Source organism: Anastrepha obliqua, chromosome 3 (assembly GCF_027943255.1).
Source record: "Anastrepha obliqua isolate idAnaObli1 chromosome 3, idAnaObli1_1.0, whole genome shotgun sequence".
Lineage (NCBI taxonomy): Eukaryota > Metazoa > Arthropoda > Insecta > Diptera > Tephritidae > Anastrepha > Anastrepha obliqua.
This window is the reverse complement of record NC_072894.1, coordinates 119,490,622-119,506,866: the sequence shown is the minus strand read 5'-3', so window position 1 is coordinate 119,506,866 and position 16,245 is coordinate 119,490,622. Positions and strand designations below refer to the sequence as shown.

At 37.3% G+C, this 16,245-nt stretch overlaps 1 protein-coding gene across 1 annotated transcript in view; it reads right to left on the bottom strand.

Annotated features, from left to right (window-relative positions):
• LOC129242178 (uncharacterized) overlaps window positions 1-14,885 on the bottom strand; it is a 50,222-nt gene extending 35,337 nt beyond the window's left edge. Inside the window, exon 1 of the mRNA XM_054878741.1 lies at window positions 13,759-14,885. Within this exon, the coding sequence (XP_054734716.1) occupies window positions 13,759-14,324 (566 nt within the window). The 5' untranslated portion in view covers window positions 14,325-14,885. The remainder of the gene's footprint in view (window positions 1-13,758) is intronic.
• Between the last annotated feature and the right edge of the window lie 1,360 nt (window positions 14,886-16,245).

The window sequence follows — 16,245 nt, the reverse complement described above, 5'->3', positions numbered from 1 at the left end:
ACAGCGCTGAATTAAAGGAGATGGTGTATTGGAGACTCCAGGGATTGGTCACAGAAGCGACAAGAGCCAGTGGAACCATGATACAATTCTTCACTAAGAAAAATCAGATATACTATACACCAATATGGAGTACAAGTAGAAGCATCTGTTTACTGAGATTCTTGATCATGAAAAACAAGGATCTATAAGTGGAATAGTCTATTCAAACCAAGTAGGTAGTCAAGTAGAGACGACCAGCGATGAGGCCAGCAGATTGAAGTTAAGATTTAAAAAAGTTACAAATTTTGGAAGATGCAGGTTTGAAATGAAACATATTAAAGTGAGCGAAATACGGGTGCCGAGTATGCTCCCAAATCAGAAGCAACAGCTCGTCGAGTGTTCACGTGAGTTTTTGAATTTGAAAACAGTGATGAATTTATGCATCAGGTGTTACTGGAAACGCAATTTGATTTCTTCACTATGAATGTAAATCGAAGGAAGACTCAATAAAGTGCCAGAAAAGAAGTTGCAGCACCACCTAAGAAGTTCAAAGTGTCACACAAGCGGCTAGAAAGATGATAGGTAAGGCGGCATGTGAAGGTAACCTGTACGATGTGGCTAATCTATTTACATGCCCTCTGAACCCACTCACCTAAGACCCCTTTGGGCACTACCCGTAGAAACAGCATGTTTCCTAGGCCTAACCTTAGATGAGATAGACCAGGGGTGGCCAAACGGTCGATCGCGACTATTAGTCCAGTCGATTGTGGCAAGTCAAAAAAATATAAATACAATATACAGGGTTGGCCATATTAAACTGACCCATGTGATTATTAAAAAAATATGGAAAAAGAAACATTTTTTTGTGCTTCATTGTGAAAAACATTTAATTTAGTTCAAGGAGATTCGTTTACATCACCTTTTGAATATGATATCGCGCAAGTGGTCGCCCTTAGCTCGTATAGCGTAATGTGCCCGTTTTTCGGCGTTTTCCATAGTTTTGGCCAGCGTCTCGGCCGATATGGCGGCTATTTCCCGTCGGATATTGGCCTTAAGTGCGCCTAGTGTCTTTGGCTTGTTGACGTAAACCTTAGATTTCAAATAGCCCCAAAGAAAAAAGTCCGGTGGCGTCAAATCCGGTGATCGTGGCGGCCAGTCAAAATCGCCGCTTTTTGATATCAAACGGCCAGGGAACAAAGTCTTCAATAAGTTGACGGTGGCTCGTGCTGTGTGTGGTGGTGCGCCATCTTGCTGAAACCAGAAGTGCTCCATACCATTTTCACGAATAATCGGCATCACAAAATCGGTTATCATGGCCCGATAACGCTCTTGATTGACGGTCAATGGTTGGTGTTGACCATTTTCAAAGAAGAACGGCCCAATGACCATATCAGCGCAAATGCCACACCAGACTGTAACTTTTTGGTCGTGGAGAGGTACCTCTTCAATAATTTGAGGGTTTTCAGTGGCGTAGAAACGGCAATTTTGCTTATTTACGGTTCCGTTCATGGAGAAATGGGTCTCATCACTCATAATGATTTGATGCCAAAAATCCTCATCAGTTTGGGCCATTCGGACGACAAAATTGGCATATTCCAAGCGACGAGGCTTATCGGCCGGCAACAGTTGTTGATTTAGTTGTATTTTGTGCGGGAATATCCCCAAATCCAAACGAATGATACGTCGTAGAGTGGTCCGAGGGATGTCCAACTGAGCAGAACGACGATTGCCTGACGTTCGCGGCGATGACTCGATACTGGCTCGTACGGCCGCGATATTTTCGTTAGATCGTCTTGGCCGCTTTTTATTTGGACGTCGGGTATTAGCCACAGTGCCGGAAGACAAAAATCTTTTGTGCATTTGGTTCTTTGCGCAATCAAGGTTCTTTGACGGCGCACTTTTCACTTTATTTTTTTTTCTCCACGCACGTTGCGTTTTTACAATCGAGAAGGAATTTTGAATGTACAGCTGAACAATTTCAGCGCGTTCTATTGGGGTGTACTGTTTCATGGTATAAATCTCCTTCGACTGACGCTACCAACGCGGTATGTCATTAGCTGATCTGAAATTACAGTAAAAAGTTATAGGGTTACTCAATGGGTCAGTTTAATATGGCCAACCCTGTACATACGTGGAACAGACTGCGCAACACTGCTGCACGCATTAAAGGTGGTAAACTATCGACACTATCGATGGTTGAGCACTATCGAGCCGACCTACTATTGATAGTTCTGCTCTACTGATAGTGTTCGATAGTGCCGCCGACAGTTTTGTTTACACATCACTGAAATAAATTGCGAGTTTATTCATTTGTAGCGTCGCTTGGCTTGTGAAAGTAATTTTGTTGAGTGCAGTGAGAATTGTTTTATATAATTTGGTTTAGGTAAATGTCATAAAACAATGTAAACATGATACTTCAAAACGAAATTATAACTCTGCGCTGCGACATATTTCTAAAAGCAAGATCATCCTCAGGTCTAGATTTCTGGGCAGTGGTTTCCAACGAAAAATATCCAAATTTGAAGAAATGTGTTGAACAACTGCATTTTGTTTTGTTTCTCGCTTGACAGACGCTCATACATTGGACTCTTTAAGGTTGGCAATTTCCAACTACAAACCTGATTTTGCTAATCTAGTAGAAGATGCTCAGACCCAATGCTCACACGAATGCTCAACTAAATAAGTAGTTTTTTAGAGTAATTTTTATGTTTTTCTTCATAATAAAATTAAAAGACTACATAATTGTGTACTGAACTATGCTGTTTTATTAAGGTTTTCAAGAAGTATGTAATTGGTAGATCCCACAGGGTGTCGTCAGTGAACAGTAGATCTTGGGTCTAATCAAGTTGGCCATCCCTGAGATAGACAAACAATAAGAACAAGAACAACAAGAACGAGTACAGTAGTACAATAACAACAACAACAAGTACAACAATAAAAAATGCAACGATAATAAAAATATAACAACAATAACGAGTACAACAACAACAAACAAACAATATATTAAAATGTCAAGCTTTTTTTAATTGTATTTCCATTGGCCGCCGTAGCCGAATGGAATGGTGTGTGCCTACCAATCCAAATTCGGAGAACGTAGGTTCGAATCTCCGTGAAACACCAAAATGAAGAAAAACTGTAGGTCTTTCTATTTGTGAAACAACATCAAGCCACACGCCACAAATAGAAGGAGGAGCTCGGCCAAACACCCAAAGAGGGTGTAAGCGCTAATTTTATATACATATGTATATATGTGTGTTTATTGGATAGGGCATTGTTGTAAATATTTTATTTAGATTCCGTTCCCCTGAATATGAAGGAATATACGCAAAATTCGTAAATAAAATATGGAATTTCAAAAATGCTGATATTTCACTTACTTGCACAAAAAGTACAAATTCTTTGTTAAAAGTTAAAGCAGTAAATTTCGTTTGAAAATAGTGTAGTAAGAAATTCTTTGGAACACAACCGAAACATGGCAAGTTTTTCAAGTTCTGAATACTTTTGATGCCATGTGCATTTCGAATATGCAGGTATAAATAAATGCTATAGATTTCATACATATGTACATACAAGAATATATGTATGTACGATATGTATTTACAATCAGAAAGCATGTAAAAAATAATTTTTGAGTGCAAATGTGTAATGTACGAATGTGTATAACAAGCAAGTGCCACACACAGGCATTGCCTACAAGCACAAGTGCATATGTACAGTTTTGCCAACTAAAAAAGCATACTTTGCAAATAAAATATTACACACATTTCTTATTTGTGAGCACACAAAGTGAGCTTCCAACGCAAAGGCCCTCTGCCTCTGTTACCATTAGTAGGCACCGCCTGGACAATTTACTACTTCAAAATTATAACTGTAAACTGTGACGCATGCGCGAGTGTGCCGACAGTTTACTTGATGACCAGATTTATTTTATCTTGTCCTCGTGCATCACTTGACCTATTCGCTTCTTTATCCAGCTTAAAAAAGGGCACAACTCACCATTGGCATTGGAAGTAAACTCCAGTGCGTTTATTCTGCAAACTCTCGTTAAGCATAAATTTAAGCTGCTAGGCCTCTGATGTGGAGATCAAAATTAGTCTGTAGATGCTTTGAATATATAGCGAGATTTTCCTCAAGGTTTGCACTTCGATCTCATGGACTTTTAAGCCCTCTGCCCAGTTCCCTTATTAAACTCAGGATAGAGCTGGGTTTGATTGGGCGTATGCGCCTTTTTTCTGGCTGCATTTGGCCAGGATGTCTCAACCTTCTCCGTGCTATAGCGCTATATTCAAAGAAAAGATGCATTGGAGTCTCCTGGGATTGGTCGCAGGACATCGATCATGTGCAGATTACTACGTAGTCTGCAGTGGTCTGCGAGAATATCCGCGAGCATTCTCAGTTTATCATTGGGGAGGGCTGTGAGGGTTTTACCTTCCCAATAAGGTTTCGCTTAGTTCGATGCCAGCAAACCTCTCTTAGCCTAAGCTCTTCGCTCCTAAGCTTCTACTTGATGGAATATTGCCCCATAGCAAGGAAGGGCTCGGGTCCTATTAATGGCGAGGCTGCAGCCTCTCTCGCCAATGCGTTACCTATTTCGTTCCTAGTTATACTCCTGTGTCCTGGGACTCAAATTAGCCGCATGTGATTGTGGGTTCCTAGTAGATTCAGTTTTTCGATATACTCAAGGACCAGTGAGGACTTAATCTCGAAGGATGATAGAGACTTGAGTGCTGACTCACTGTCGCTCAGAATAGCGAGTCGCTCATTTCGCAAAATTCTTCTAAGTTTATCTCTGCACATAGGCAGATGGTATACATCTCCGCTTGGAAGGTGCTTGGAAACCAAGCGGCACATAACGCTTGATTCTGGGACCACCTACGACTTCTGGGGTCTTCAAGCCATCTGTGTACCAGTACAGGGTACACTCTTGAACCTCTTTTCGAATTTGATGACTTTAGTAATAACATCTTTAAGTAAGTGGGAGCTGCAGCCTCAACAATTCCATGTTTTTAGTTGACATCACTTGTCCTCTCCCGCAGCCTTCCCTGGTAATATTCAACAGGGTACGCTTGGCTGATTACTGAATAATTATATGAAGCGGTGTCAGCTCAAATATCACCTCCATGACAGCTGTAGGGCAGGTCTGCATCGGTTTCGTAATTCACACGCATTCTTAATGCTGCCCGCACTATCGAGAGAGTGGCTCTCGATGCCCAAGCGACCTCTCCATATGTTATCATTGGTCTTATTATCACGATTTGAATCCATCTCAAGATTCTTGGGCTACAGCTCAAGGATTTTCCTGCTACACGTTTGTAGATCATGCGAGACTTTGTTGCTTTGGAAAAGGTGGGGTCAGCATGCTTCTTCCAGCTAAGCCTGGATCCAGGACAAGGCCGGGATACTTAACTCCGCTTATCAAACCAATAGCAACCCCGTCCATGCTGATCTCTCTCATTCCTGATGAAAGAAATAATAGCTGTTTTGGACGGATTTATATCCAGATCCACCTCAGAACATCATCTCTTCGTCAGATTTAAAGCTCTTTACAATATGTCGCAAAGAGTGTTCTCGAACTTGCTTCGCGTTATAATTACATCTGCGTATCCCTGACGGCGGATTCCCTTGTTTATCAGCAAGTGAAGCAGGTCGTCAACTATTACGCTCCATAGGAGGGGCGATACAATTTTTTTTTTTAATCTGGTAACATTACATAACTCCATTAGCAATAAACAAAAAATATCAAAAATCAATTATCATAAATCAAATGATCAATTTTAGCAACTTCAATCTTTTATTATTCGTTGATCAATCACTGCACAAACTACCGAAAATGGCATTGAAAAAATCATATGTTCAATAGAAATGGTAATTATTACCGATAGCTGCTTATATTTTGATCAGTTAAGTTCTACCGCCGTACATTTTTAAATATCTAATGTGAAAACTTACACAAGTACAGAAGTTTGACGGAAGAAGGACGGATAGTCACCATAAGAATAGCATTCTGATGATAGACGGTTTTACGTTACATCTGACCAAGGGCTGCCAGCCACTCCAGCAGCATGCCCCATATATGTATGTATAGTTAACAACAACAGCAACCGTCAGTACAGCTGGTATCACTGCCGCGGCTATTATTTTGCACGCCGTTGTAACACGCTAAGCACGTATGTATGTGTGCGTAACCCAAGTGCAATAAAAAAATTAAAATTCTTTCAATAGCTTCGTTGGAAAATGAAAGCACACACAGAGAGAAAGGCTGAGTGGTTGAATAACAGAAAAGAAATCATAGCAACAATGCAGTACGCAAAAGAACAACACAAATAAAATATAAAGAGTATGGATAAATGCGTGTAAGAGCACAAAAACAAAACACTAAAACATAAAAACGCAACGCATTTGCGAACCAAAAGCAAAACTAAACTTGCGCTTGTTTAAGAAATGTATGTATGTATATTTTCTTGTTCCCCCCAACCAGTGCTAAATTTAGCGCACTTTAAAAGTTCAGGCGCGCATTAATAAGATTGCTAACAATGCTGCCCCAGCCGACGACGCTGCTATGGCATGCCATAATTTTCTTAACCCATCCAATGTTTTTTTTTTCCTTTCTAAGCAAACTAAATATAAACACTCATACATACATACATATGTGGATCACAGCGCGGTGAATGCCTCAGGTGCAAGCGAAAGAATATGTGGAGCGCACGGTGGGGCCTGTAAAGTGGCATACAAGCATGGTTAGAGACCAGCGGCAGGGAGTGCGGGGCCTAATGCAGTTTATGGTGTTCTTTCTGTGCGCCACAATGTCATGCGGGCTAATTTGCGTTTTTTGTTGCTGCAAGCCGCCGCTGAATGAGGAAGGCGAAGAATTGCGATTTACGCTTTCAGTGTCTAATTCGCATAAAATTATGTCTTCTACTTTCCAAACAATACCAAAAACAAGCAGAAGATAACAAGAAGGACGCTAAAAAAAGTTGAATGTTGTTTATTTAAAGACAAGCCAAAGCCCAACCACAGGGCAAATCTGCTTTCGCCACATGAAGCAAAAGTGAAAAAACAAAACAAAAAAAATGTGGAAAAGAATTTGAAATGTGAGCGAGGTGACCGCTGCACCGTTGGAACTAGGCAAGAGACTTGAACGAGTGCGTGTGCATGTGCGGAACAAAGCAGCGTGCGCCGACAGTTGTTTATTTATTAACTGGCAGTAATGCAATGGAGGCTATAAAATTAAGCGCTAAGGTCAAAAGGGTACGAACTATGTGCGCTTAAGGAAATTAAAACCTTATCTCTCGCAAAGCTCAATGCGACGCTGCAGCTACTGCTATAACCACTGCTTTGCATGCTAATTTGCTGCGCACAATGAACTGGAAAATATCAACAACAATGCGCGAGCTACTACTTCCACACACACACACACACACAGCGCAAAGTTATCTCAGGGCCTTAACTATATCTAGCTGAGTGTGAAAAAGTCGTGCGGCGGCGTCGGTGTTAGCGCGGCGCTTGGCGAGTGATTAAAATCGTGTCCAAAATAAAGAACCTACCAAAACAGTTGTGTTGTTATCTTCCCCGACATGGTTTGCACACAAACGAACACAAATTACAATCATGCATAGTCATACAAAAAGTAAAGCAGAAAAAATTGAGCAGTGAAAAACACAAACACACACATACATGCATACACAAAAATAAAGTATATAACTACTTATACTAGTCAAAGCAAATGAAACGTTTGATAAGACCTGAAGCAGAATAATGAAGGGGAAAAGCTTAGAAAAAATAGTAGAAAAAGCCAAGAACTGCACTAGAAAATTTATCTTATCTCAGTGCTTGAGTCATGTCTGTTTACGATGGCCAAGCACACACACACATATGTGATTTTTTCAAGGGTGGTGCTGGTGTTAGTGCGCTCTTGATGGTCGCATAGCTGGCGTACAAAACAACGGCGATTGACTGTTTGTTACAATAATGAACTTATTTGCCATTCGCTGCGGCATTTTTTTATTTTTGCCACTTTCATGTTGTGTGTGTGTGTATGTATGCAGGTATTTACATGTGCGATTAGCTTTGCCAATACTGCTACAGGGGAGTTATTTTTGATAATTTTGTTTGCGGAATTTTTCAAAGATATGAAAATTGAGAGAGTATGTGGAATACTACCAATAACGACTATAAAGTTTATAAAACAGGCGCATACCATATGTCTGTTAGTGTGTGCATACAGCATTTATGAATTTAGATGGATGAATTTAATTAAACAGTTGATTGCATATTATTTATCAAAAAAAGTAATAAAAAAATCTCGTAATAAATTGGTTGAAAATATTTAGAGTATATACATACTACTGTGTCCAAAAAATAAGGTGACATTTGATTTTAAACTGCGCGCTTTGAAGGATTAGGAGAATTCTTTTTTTTTTTAGGTTGGTAGTACTGTGAGTGACATCTATGTCAAATTTCATGTGAAATATTCATTTACTGTTTGAGATACGCGTCGTTTTGTGAGCTGCTAAAAGTGAGTTTCTCGTTTTTTGCAATGTCGAAATTTGTTGAGCAAAGAATTTGCATTAAATTTTGTTTGCGGAATCAATTTTCGGATACGTTGAGGATGGTGCAGAAAGCCTTTGGTGATGAGGCTATGTCTAAAAAAAATGTTTACAAGTGGTATAGTGAGTTCCAAGCCGGTCGTGAACGTGTCGAAGACGAAGAGCGTCCTGGGCGACCATCAACCTCAACTGACGAAGCTCACGTCCAACAAATCAAAGATTTGGTGTTGAAAAACCGTCGATTAACGATTAGAGACCTTGCTGATGATGTTGGCATATCGAAAGGCTCAGTCAATACCATTTTGAAGGATGTTTTGGGCCTCAAGCGCGTCAAATCTCGACTGGTACCGAAAACATTGAATTTTTTGGACTCGTAATTCGTGATCATTTCATCAAAAACTCAACCCATATCGTTCCGCAACCACCGTATTCACCTGATCTGGCACCGTGCGACTTCTGGCTGTTCAGCAGGCTCAAAAGACCGCTCCGGGGACACCGTTTTGACACGATAGAGGAGATTCAAGCCGCAACGAAGACGGAACTGAAGGCCATCCCGGAAAGTGACTACAACCAGTGTTTCGAAAATTGGAAAAAACGTTGGCATAAGTGCATTGTGTCGGGAGGGGATTACTTTGAAGGGGATGAAATTGATTTGGAAGAATAAATAAAGAATTTTCAAAATAAATACAATGTCACCTTATTTTTTGGACACAGTAGTATGTAAAAAATATTAAAATTAAAATCTTAAAAATATGAAGTAGAATAAGAAATTAATTTAAATTAATGGAAGTATAATTTATACTTATTTTTAATCATACTTTTATATCTACTATATTAATAATTATAAAGAGTTGCAAATAAAAAAATATTTTAGTGACTGAAAACTCACTTTACATTTTTTCGAAATTCAATAAAATCTCATTTAACAGATGTGATTTACTACAATACATGTTAAAAATACTCGATTGCAAATGTGAGATTAATTAAAACAAAAATGAAACACCATGATTAAGAAAAACATTTTTATAATAGCGGTCGCCCCTCGGAAGGCAATGGCAAGCCTCCGAGTGCATTTCTGTCATGAAAAAGCTCCTCATAAAAATATCTGCCGTTCGGAGTCGGCTTGAAACTGTAGGTACCTCCATTTGTGGAACAACATCAAGACGCACACCACAAATAGGAGGAGGAGCTCGGCCAAACACCCAAAAAGGGTGTACGCACCAATTATATATATACATATATATAAGGACTGTCACTTCAGCAGCATATTCCAAACATATGTAAAAGGGGGGATGTTTATGCTATCTCAATTACTACACTACAGCAATGTCAAATACAACATCAAAAAACAAAAACAATTTAAACAAAAACAACAGTAACAAAAACAACGACGATAAAAACATCCAGTGAAATATTATATGACTACATAAAAATCATATTAAATTAAACTGTTTAAATCAAGTTAAAAAATTTAATTTAATTAAATACAATAAATGGATATTATTTTTCATAGAACTTAAAATAATTAAATAAAAACATTTTATTACAAAATATGTAGCAAAATTGAACCTATTTTATTACAGACGCAAAATGTATATTAATAAAAAATTAAATTAAATAAAACAAGATAAAAGGGAAATAGAACATAAACAAATTTAATTTAAATATATGAAAAAATTATATAGGGCCCGCCATCTATCGTTACGGATTTGAACTAGGTATTATTTGAAGAATGGTAACACTTAGCTGTCATCTGATTTGACCGAAAATTAGTTTTATTCTTCCGCTGAACGAAAATGGTTGTTTATACGCTCCAAGAACGCTGGGAAATATTGCGACATTACTTTGAAAATCATGGTAATGTTGCAGAATGTGTACGAAAATTACGTACGGCAATGGGAAGAAGAAAAGCACCGAATGAAGCGTATGTGCTTCTGATATCGTTTGGCCGCCTCGGAGCTGCGATTTGACGCCGTTGGATTATTATCTTTGGGGTGCCGTCAAAGACCAGTGTTATGCCAACAAACCAGCAACAATTGATGCACTGAAGATAAACATACGCGATGTCATAGCTGAAATACAGCCGCATACAATCGAAAATGTGTTGAAAAATTGGACCGATCGTATGGGATGGTGCATGCCTAGCCGAGGCAGCCATATGAATGAAGTTGTGTTCCATCATTAACCGGAAGGATTGTACTTCAAAATAAAAAAAACAGTTTGGAAAAATATTGAGTAGTTTCTTTTTATAGCATTTTTAATTACGTAAAGTTATATGGCGGACCCTATATAAACAATTTAATCAAGTTAAAATAAAATAAAGGAAAAATATAATACAACATAAAAATTCGTGTTCCCAAAAAACAAAAAAAAAAAATTAAAAAAAAATTAGTACTTAATACAAAATAAAAATTTAGCAACAACCATTATTTTATGTATATCATATGAAAGTTTGAATACAGCGCACGCTCGATAACGTGAACACTTCAAAACATGAAATCTTTTTTGTTGACATTGACTACTAAGTTTGCAAGTAGTTTGCATTGCGCTCAAATAATCCTGAACTTGGGGGATCTCATTTTCAGTCACGATTTTGGCCTGTCATGGGGTGTTTTTCCTTAGACTTACTGCATAAAAATGAGTTCTAAGAAACCACCTTTGTACTTGACATTAAAAGAAAAGCTGAAATTCTTGGTTCTTTATGAAAGGGGTTGAATGTTTTAAGTTTGAAAAGGGTTAAAAATTTACATTTCATATCATAATAATAATAAAATGTGAATTTAATTGCGTAAATATGTATTGCCTTTATCGCTGTTTGGCATTCGCAAACGTAAACACTTTTGTGAACTCTCTTGGTTTTAATTAGTACGCGTTATCGAGCGTGCACTGTAGTATACAAATGCACACGATTTTGCTTTTAAAAGAAAAATAAAATAAAATATATTTTATTAAGCCCAACGGCTATACTTTTTCGACTTTGGACGTGAATTTAACACATTCTAGGTTGCTCCTAAAATTTAATTTTTAAGTGTTTATGTTATTTATGGCTATATCCTTTTAAAATAGATCCTCAAACAGTACGAAGGCCAAACCCGGGTGCCCGACAGAAGCTTTTAAAAAAGGTGTCCAACGGAGGGCTAAATAAATTAATAAATTTTTTTAATATTTCATGTATCGTTCAATTTTGTAAAACTTAAGATACATATAATATAATCTGTGAGAATTTATTAATGCCGCATGAACATATTTTGTTTCAAAAAACAAATAATGTTAACGTAGAATTAACTGTCGAAGTTTAGTTAGGCAAATTGTGTTGTGAACTGAATGCATAAAGGAAAAATTAAAAAGATGTACATAAATAAAAAAAAAATAAATAAATATATAAAAAAAAATTAATTTAAATAAAAAAGTTTAAAGAAATAAAAAATAAAAAACAGTAAATTTAAATAAAATAAAATATTGTAATTAAATAAATTATACGATATATTTATAGTATTTAGATAATTCAAATTTTTGTAGTAAAGTTTTAATTTTCTTATGGCTTCGTAAAATGAAATAATGTTTATAAAAAATATTAATTAATCATTAAATAAAACAAACGTATTTAAAATAGGTAAAGTTATTGCCAAATTAAGCAAACCAAAATAAAATAAAATAAAAACATTTATAAAAAACAATAAAGATAACATATCTAACAAAATCAAAATAGGTATTATAAAAAAGAAAACAAAACTAAACTTGCCTTAAAAAATACTATATAAAGGTTATTTTCTGGAAAGAGAAAATCTCTCATTTGATGCTAGAGATGTAATATAAATAAATAAAATTAGTACTCCTCGTAGAAAAATGAAAAACAATACATGGGAGATTCAGAATATTTTAGTTTGGGGAAAAAGAAATCCATTATTTTTGCGCAAATAGCTTAAAACAGGGCTAGTTTACTGGGGTGGCAGTACCGAGTCATTCCGGTAACGCAGAACCAGCTGTCATGGGAATGTTGAACTGGCCGCCATGGGATTGGGTCTTTTGGGATTCCCTGCTTTATAAAAGTGTAGGAAAGTTGACTCTCCGTGCACACTGCATTTTGTTCAGTAACGCATAATTCACAAATAAAAAAAATTCCACCGTAATTTGTATTGGCCGCATCGTGAAAAATTTCAGATCGTAAATTGAAAAAAGTGTCATAAATAAAAAAAAGCCGTTATAGCGAAATGCCGTATAATAAGCGGTCGTATAGCGATATGCATCTAATGTTTGACTGACTATTTAATGTTAGATAATATTAAAGTGTCAATGCCTGACTCAATGCATACAGATAAAAAGATTTACGACAGAGATCAAAGTGAATGCACTCATGTATGTATGTATATGGCGATTAGTATCAATTTACTTTATAATTAATCAGATTTTTAGCTAATGTTTAATTAGGTGATTGCAGCAAAATTTAAATTTAAGTTTAATCTATTATAATTATAGCAGCATATGGTATGTGTGAAAGTGTTTAAAATGTTATCCGCTTTTGCTTTTTCATGAATGTTTCGTCTTTATAAAAGTTATGAATGAGTTTAAGTTAAACATATGTAGTAGAAGCCACAAATGCACACGATTTGCTTGTTAGCCAGTTTTAGCACTTGAAAGTGCTCTAATTGATACCAAAACTGGTTTACTACCAGCAATAAAGTCTAATAGAAATTCGACCAGCTCAACCAAAAATCACACCCACAAACAAGCCAGCACGCATAAAGAAAAATATTTTTTTTTGCTGCATACATCCGTACATTCATGCATATGCTCTACGTCCAAAGTTTGTTTGCATTGTCGCTTTTGTCGCTCCGTTCAGTACACTTAACTGGTTTACACTTTTGTTTCCTGTTCTGTGTAAAACTTCAAACCAGACGCACTTGAGACCCATACGAGCACAAATTGAGCCTTCGAGCGGTCCGTCAACCAATGCAATTGGCACGCGCGCAGTAGGGGTGACTTTTTTAAGGACCAACAAACAAGCATTCGTACAAACATACAAGTCCACACGTAAAGTATATATAATTACGTACACACACGCAAATAAGTAGTCGATGGCAACAAAACCTGCGCAGTCACCACAAATTGCCTGCTGCAAGGAAGTGCCAAACCGGCCTGTTGTTTGAGTCATCACGTATTCTGTGCTAAGTGCACACAATGACACACCCTGCTACCCCCCACCAAAGTAGATTATTGACTGAAGTGCACTTACCTTTGTTCCGGCAGCTGTTTCAACTCGGACATATCCAGTTCTAATCGCAAATTTGACACTTCGCATAGCAAATGATCGCGATCGGCAGTGACTTCCTTGAGCTTTTCGCGTAGCGCACGATTTTCGCGCAACAGTTCCTCTACATTGATCTTGACCGTATTCACAGCGGCAGCAATTTGCGGTGCCAGCGATGGTGTTGTGACCGTAGGCGTTGCCATTACACCCACAGACTCGTTTGAACCGAAAATATTTAAATTATTATAACGCACAATACTATTGCTGCCACTGCCGACCGCGCCGGCGCCAATGCTGCCTCCATTGTTGGCGACGCTGTTGGGGTCATAACCAAAACCGGCCATCATCGAACTCGCTATGGCCAGCGATTGTGTGGTCTGGTGCAGCTGCTGGTCGAAAGATGCTTCTGAACTGCACAGTGAAATTGCATCCTGCGCCAATTGGCTTTGGTTGTGTGCGGTTATTAGATCGCAGGGCTCAGCACTGTCGTTCATATTAATATTCAAATTGGATTCTTGTTGTGGCGAAAAGGATTCGTCATTATCGCACATTCTCGACTCACTCGCGCGTATACGCACTCACGTTCGTCGCACAGATGCACTTTTACTCCTCTCCTCACTTTTATTTCAATATGTATTTGCACTTCTTAAAAAGCACACACGCCCAATAAATACACTTTGCACTGGCTGTGCTTGCGTTTTGTTACTTCAATTTGTATTTTATGGTATTATTTTTATATTCTGTTAACGATTTCTTTTATATATATGTATTTTGTATTCACAGTGTTAAGCCACCATACACTTTCGTTAAACGCACTCAACGTGGGCGCAAATAAACAAACCATTCAACATATTCGCGAATGAACAACGCATGATTATTGGAATTAACACTTCGTATAACGTAAACTTTTGTTAGTGTATTGCTCTGCAATGGTCGCGTTTCTTAGCGCCTTGTTCTATTTCATTGTAAGCAGTTTAAATTTGCTTTTATATTTTCCACAATTTATTCAACACTTCAGCGCATATATAAAGACCGAAGAAGCAACAAGAAAACTAGACCAACAAAACACAATAATGAAGCGATTGACCATACACGATACCAATTCAAGTTTCCAACTGCTTTGCAGGGAACAAAAATAGAACGAGACTGAAACACTGGTTGACGGACAGGGTTGCATGTTTCAATACTGTGACAACTGTGTTGGATCATATGGTATCGATAAAAGTAAGGCGGGATAAATTATCGATTTGAAGGTATCGGTTAAAGGGCATGAAAAGATTCAAAAGGCGTTAATATTAATGCAAACAATTTAATCAATTTAACTATTTGATATTTATTCTGTTTTCAGGAGTAGCAGTACATAATTCTATAAAAATACGGGGAATATAAATACACAGATTAAAACTTTTGCGTACTGCTCGATATATGAAAACAAAATTCATATGGGTCAAAGAATTTGTACATATTCTCTTAAACAAAATGTTATCATTATAAAATAAAGGAAAAAAGTTTGTTGCTGAGGTCACAAGAAATAACTACCTGAGTCGGAAATCGTGCTTATAAGAGAAATCAACGCAAAAATACGGAAGCCCATCGGTTAAGTAAATATGTCATTAAGTCAGTAAGGTCTTAGAAAATCAGGTTTGGAATTATATGTATTTTTTTCTAAATAAATATATATAACTAAATTACTTCTTACTGCCTGTTATTACTTCTAACCATGAAATTATTTTACGGATAAGGTCAGGTTGCTGTAACCGAATAGGGTTGTGCATGACAACTCGACAATAGGCACGAAAGTTCAAATGATAGAAAAAAAAATACCAGTCTAACGGTTAGACGCGATAGAAGTGAAACCTTCCGTAAAACAAACTGAGAGATAATGAGACGAAGGCAGCATTAGGAGCGGGATAATTATAGGTTCATTATAATATTGCTATAAAGTTCATATTTTATTCATCCTCAATGTTTTCAATTTCAACAAATGATATGAGTGGCTTATGATAGCTAAAATATGATACAAATGCTTTGGTTTCGATGTTGTCAACATATCTTTGAAATACCGTGTCAATTGTTGTTTTTTTCTGTCGATATTCACGACACTTTTCTGCATTATTTTTCGCCATAATTGCGGTAAACATTTAAAAATGAAAATATTTACGAATATAAAAATACGGACGCAATGCAGCACACGCGGTTGCTATTATGAGCGTCGTAGCGCGTATATTACACAGACGTACTAACATACACACAAACATTCGTAGGACGCTTGGGTTGAATTTTTTATACATATGTATGTATGCTATACTATGGCCTAGCCTATGTACGTACATACATATTTGTGTTCTGAACTTCCAGCAAAACAATGCTTATTAATATACACATATGCATCTACATACAACCGCACACACAGGCCACTCACTTTATTCCTGTAAAGCTAGCTATACACGAGCACACTTGGTCTGCACACCC